This window comes from Tasmannia lanceolata, unplaced genomic scaffold (assembly GCF_043159265.1).
Source record: "Tasmannia lanceolata isolate RefF3 unplaced genomic scaffold, GAP_Taslan_0.1 ptg000023l, whole genome shotgun sequence".
Taxonomy (NCBI): Eukaryota; Viridiplantae; Streptophyta; class Magnoliopsida; order Canellales; family Winteraceae; genus Tasmannia; species Tasmannia lanceolata.
In genome coordinates this window covers 25,339,788-25,345,169 of record NW_027518700.1, presented here as the reverse complement: position 1 = coordinate 25,345,169, position 5,382 = coordinate 25,339,788, and the positions used below count along the sequence as shown (strand labels likewise).

Here is a 5,382-nt window from a genome sequence, read left to right as displayed (position 1 = left end):
GAACAATTTTCAATCAAAATAGATGCTAGGTTTGTGCACTTGATCCCATTGAATGCCAAACTTTAGCGCATGCTGTAACACTTCCTATAATTGTTTATGAGTTGTGCAGGACGCTCTTCTTTGGAAGCTTTGGTTTCTTTTGAGTTTGGTACTGGTAAGGAAAACAAGAGTAAGAACACAAAGATGATGAGTAACTAACAAGAGTAGCCAAATGATAATGTAAAACCCACCTTTTGCCTTTCCATGGCCTCAACATCTGTCCTCTCCCTCCAGGTGCTCTTACGCAGCTTGATTGGTCCGTTCCCAACATACTTACCTGCACTGGTTGGATGTGACATTCAAGGAACATTTACATGTGGTGTGTACTATGCAGGGACATAATATTGCACACATACACATATGGGAAATTATATATATGTCCCCTTTCCTCCCTAGGGCCACTCCCCAGTAGTGTAAAAGGCGGTCATAAATACACTAAAGGGGGTGGCCTGAGGAAGAAAAAGAGGCAGATAAATCACTTCTCTATAAATGGGGTTTGCCAGGCAATTTGCGTCAAGCCATTTCGCAGCTCACTTTGGAAGAGAGCAGCCTGATAGCAAGAAATTACAATAAGAGTGGAGGAAAGTCTCACATTCACTTGTGGATTGAATGAATAAGACAAAATTTGATAAAAGCTAATAGAAACAATGTTGAAAAAATCACTGAGGATTGGTAATATAAAAACACAGCCAGTCCTTGCAATTCTAACCACCTGGGTGTGGCTGTAACAACAGATCAGACAGAAATTTGTGTATTCTCAGAACATATTAAAATGACACCCTTACATAAGTCCAAAGGAAGAAATGCTGATAAAAAAAGAAGAATTGTTAAAAAATGCACTGCAAATGGCTTAAAGGAAATTCACAATCCCCATACATGATTTTTAAAGATCTTTTCTAGCAATATTAACACCAGATTCTCATTAATATGGAAATGGGTATCAGAAGAGAGAACTATGGCTGGGAATTAACTTCAGATCCATGGCATAACAAGAAAAAATATGGACTTGTTGACCTCAAGAAGCAGTAGGATTTATTCAAGAATGGATTTATCTATATAAATTTAGCAAGTCTCAAAGGAGTGATCTATACAAATTCAGCAAGTCTCAAAACAGAGAAACACTAAAAAGATACATTAAAGACAATTGAAATCAGAAGAAATCAACAAATACGAAAATTCTACGCTTAAATGTAGCTTAGTAGCTAACTGAAAACAGAATAGTAATTGATGGGAACTACCTTGAATTTTGATTGGCATCTTGTGGCATCTTTTCACTAGAAAATTCTACGCTTTCTATTTGAGAATCAGAGTCCTGTGCAAATTCACAGCAAAAAGGTCCTATTCTGACCTGTAACAAATAAAATAACAAGTTTAACATATATGGACATTATAATACATGCAAAACGATTTGAAATTCTTGCAATTTATGGACAATATAATACAAAAATCATCCAGCACAATGGGAACAATCCATCCAGCACAATGGGAACGGATAACACAAGAAAACAATTTGAAATTCTTGCAATTTATGGACAATATAATACAAACTACATTCACAATAAAATGGAATGCTGAAAGACTAGCATCTCGTGTCATGTAAAGCCATTAATTTCAAAGCACAAGGATTCTTGATTGACAGACAGGCAACAGACAAAACACAAAACTTCTGAAGCTGGGTTGGCAAGCAGTTTTAACAAGAAATTCTACAATCCTTTTTACATGGTTTCCGGATTAATTTCCATCCAGAAAATTATTCTTCTTTTTTTGTTTCCAAAAAGAAACCCTTTTTATGCCCAACTTCACACATTCCTCTTTAGCATTCTAAACAAGAAATGAGATAATACAAATACATTGTCCTCATACTAAAACACTGGAATCTGCAGAGATTTTACCAATTAGTCTTCAAAGCTTACAGGCTATATCAAGTGATAAAAAAGCCCTTCCCAACTTGTCTAATACCAACTACACTTCACAATCCCCACAAACAAGCACATATATTGTTCAATTACAACTTCAAAACAAAAATCACTATGCATGCATAGAAAATCACTACAAATCTTTCAACATAACCAATACTTCAGAGGTTCCCATAGGCCATAACCAAAAGCCCCACCACCTACAAAACAAATAGAGAAAAATTGTTAACGAAACAACATTATGCAATTAAAGTGACATCAACTTTAAGAGAAACCCACGACAAATAACCCACCACAAAAATGAATGATTACCTGAAAATAACAACAATACAACACAACCTGAATAGACAATTAGACCTACAAAAGTAACAACATACCACAATCTATTCGGCACCATCTGGAATACCAACTCTCGTATCTTCCTCCTCGACATAATCACACTGCAAAATTTAGTGTTACATAAACAAGTAATATATAAAATAATGAAACAAAAAATTGCAAGTTATGATATGACACTTACCGAAGGGGGAGAGATGACCTTCTGAGTAGCTCTAAGCCAACTACCTGAACAAATCAAAGCATCCACTGTCTTTGGAGCTAGAGAACTTCTATATTGGTCCAATACCCTTCCTCCCGCACTAAATACAGACTCAGAAGCAACTGTAGTGATTGGTATAGTGAGTATGTCCCTTGCCATTCTTGAAAGGGTAGGAAACTTGAGTGTATTCATTTTCCACCACTCCAAAACATCAAAAAATGTTTTGTCGCATTTTAAACGAATTTCCTCCAAATAAGTGTCCATCTCTGACTTGGAAGATCTAACGGTTTCCGTAGATTCGCAAAATTCTTCAAATTCATCAATTCTTTGTAAACTTTGAAATGATTGTGAATTTTGTTCAATGGTAGATTGGCGCTCGTACTCAACTACATAAATATCATACAACTCATACAACGAGTCCCGAACTATTTTGATGTGAGTTTCATAATCGAAGACTGAATAGATTCTGGGGAAACAAAACTCAATTAATTTCATCTTGTACCTAGGATCAAGGATGCTGGAAATAGCCATAAACAAATTGCAATCGCCCCAATACTTATTAAATTTTTCACTCATAATCTTTGCCATCTGTACCATATACTGATCATCAGAAAGTAAGTGGGTAGTCAACTCCTGTTTAATTTTCCACACTTCAGAAAGAAAAACATTTGCAGTGGGATAAGATGTTCCTGAGAATAATTTTGTCACTCCATTGAAAACCCCCAAAAACTTGCAAATTTTTTCTGCCTTGCCCTAATCAAGTGGAGTGGGAAGCCACTTGTAATTTGCATCTCTAGCAGCATATTGACTAAAAACATGCTTATATGTGAAGGCATGGTCAAGCATCAAATAAGTAGAGTTCCAACGAGTAGGAACATCTATGCGCAACCCTTTAGAAGTAGGAACATCCAGTTGTATTGCAATTTCCCCAAACTTGAAAAGACGAGATGGAGATTTCTTTAAATATTTCACACTTTCCCTTATCTTGTGAATGATTGAATCAATTTCCTTAAGACCATCCTGCACCATTAAGTTAAGAATGTGGGCACAACATCTAATGTGAAAAATCTTTCCCTTGTAGTGCAACTTATTCCTTGACTGGAAATTGATCTTCAATTGATCGGCAGCCACATCATTATTCCGTGCATTATCCAATGTGATGGATTGCACCTTATCCTGAATTCCCCACTCTGTTAGACATGCAGAAATGGCATCACTTATGACAACTCCAAAATGGGGTGGCTCCAAATCACAAAAGCTAATGATGCGCCTCTGTAACTTCCAATCCGAATCAACAAAATGAGCAGTTAAACACATGTATCCAATAGTTTGGTTTGATGTCCAACAATCGGATGTAAGGGAAATTCTACCAACACCCTTGAAATTTTTTTTCAACTTCTCCTTCTCAGTTTCATAAACCTTCATGCACTCTAGTTTAATTGTGTTCCCTGACATCTTCTCATAACTAGGATTTAAAGACTTACATAAAATGTTGAACTATGTGTGTTCAACCATCTTAAACGGGTACTCATGCACAATGATCATCTTGGCAATGATTTCCCTAATCTTCATTTGGTCATAGGAAGTTATAGCAAAACCTCCAAATTCAATCCCACTACCATCAGCAGGTGGAAAAGAAATTGTAGATTGTTTGGGTCTTTTCCAACTCAAAGCTTTACATGAACCCATATGCCTTCTAAGGGTAGATGTGGTACCACCTCTCATCTTAGTATATGTTGATCGACAACCCTTGCATTGATGTTTTGTAACCGTCTTTCCATTCTCCGTAACTTCTGTATCCTCAAAACAAACCCAAAAATCAGATTTTTTTCCTCTTTTTGTCTACATCCGTATCAATCTCTTGAGTCGTCTCATTCTCCCAGTCAGAAATCTGCAAATTATCATCCTCATTCACATTCTCACCAGACACTACTTCTTTAGGATTTGGGGGATTAGTTTCATTCACAGATTGTTGAGATGATGGCAAAGAAGACATCTGATTAAAAAAAAGACATAATAACTTCAAGACATATAATATGTTTCCTTCAAAGATTTTTTCCCATAATAGCTGCAATTTGCTATTGCAAATTCACCAAGAGAAGGAATATAATGCCCTAGCCAATGAAACTTAATTGGCCAACCCAAGTTGTTGTTGGATCAAATATCAAGGTTCGTACTTCCACCGTAAGGCCTTGCACAATTGCAACAAAGAATTTCTCTTGAAAATGAAATTTTGGGTTGAGCTTTTACCATAAAATGGGCTCTGTAACCTCTGTTTCAGGTTGATTCTAATTCAGGTTTTAGCAAAAGCTCAACCTAAACTCTTGATATAATGATATTTGATCCAACAACAACTTCGGTTGATTTTTGAAAATTTGGGTTGATTCAATTCAATTTTTGAAAAAAGCTCAATCTAACCCTTGATATTTGATCCAACAGCAGCTGCTGTTGGATCAAATATCAAGGTTCGTACTTCCACCGTAGGTCCCTGCACCATATAATTTCTCTTCAAAATGAAGAGAAAACCACCTAGAAGGGCAGTGATATTTCCCCCATAGAAAACCCATAAAAAGCCCTAAAAATTTGGGTTGATTCAATTCAATTTTTGACAAAAGCTCAATCTAACCCTTGATATTTGATCCAACAGCAGCTGCTGTTGGATCAAATATCAGGGTTGGTACTTCCACCGTAGGTCCTTCCACCATATAATTTCTCTTCAAAATGAAGAGAAAACCACCTAGAAGGGCAGTGATATTTCCCCCCATAGAAAACCCATAAAAAGCCCTAAAATTTTGGGTTGATCAATTCAATTTTTGGCAAAAGCTCAATCTAACCCTTGATATTTGATCCAACAGCAGCTGCTGTTGGATTAAATATCAAGGTTGGTAC

General features: G+C 36.4%; 1 protein-coding gene across 1 annotated transcript; it reads right to left on the bottom strand.

Annotated features, from left to right (window-relative positions):
- Positions 1–3,246: 3,246 nt before the first annotated feature.
- LOC143855961 (zinc finger BED domain-containing protein RICESLEEPER 2-like) lies at positions 3,247–3,948 on the bottom strand. Its single transcript, XM_077366006.1, has one exon. The coding sequence runs from the start codon at positions 3,946–3,948 to the stop codon at positions 3,247–3,249; it is 702 nt and encodes a 233-aa protein (XP_077222121.1).
- Positions 3,949–5,382: the final 1,434 nt, after the last annotated feature.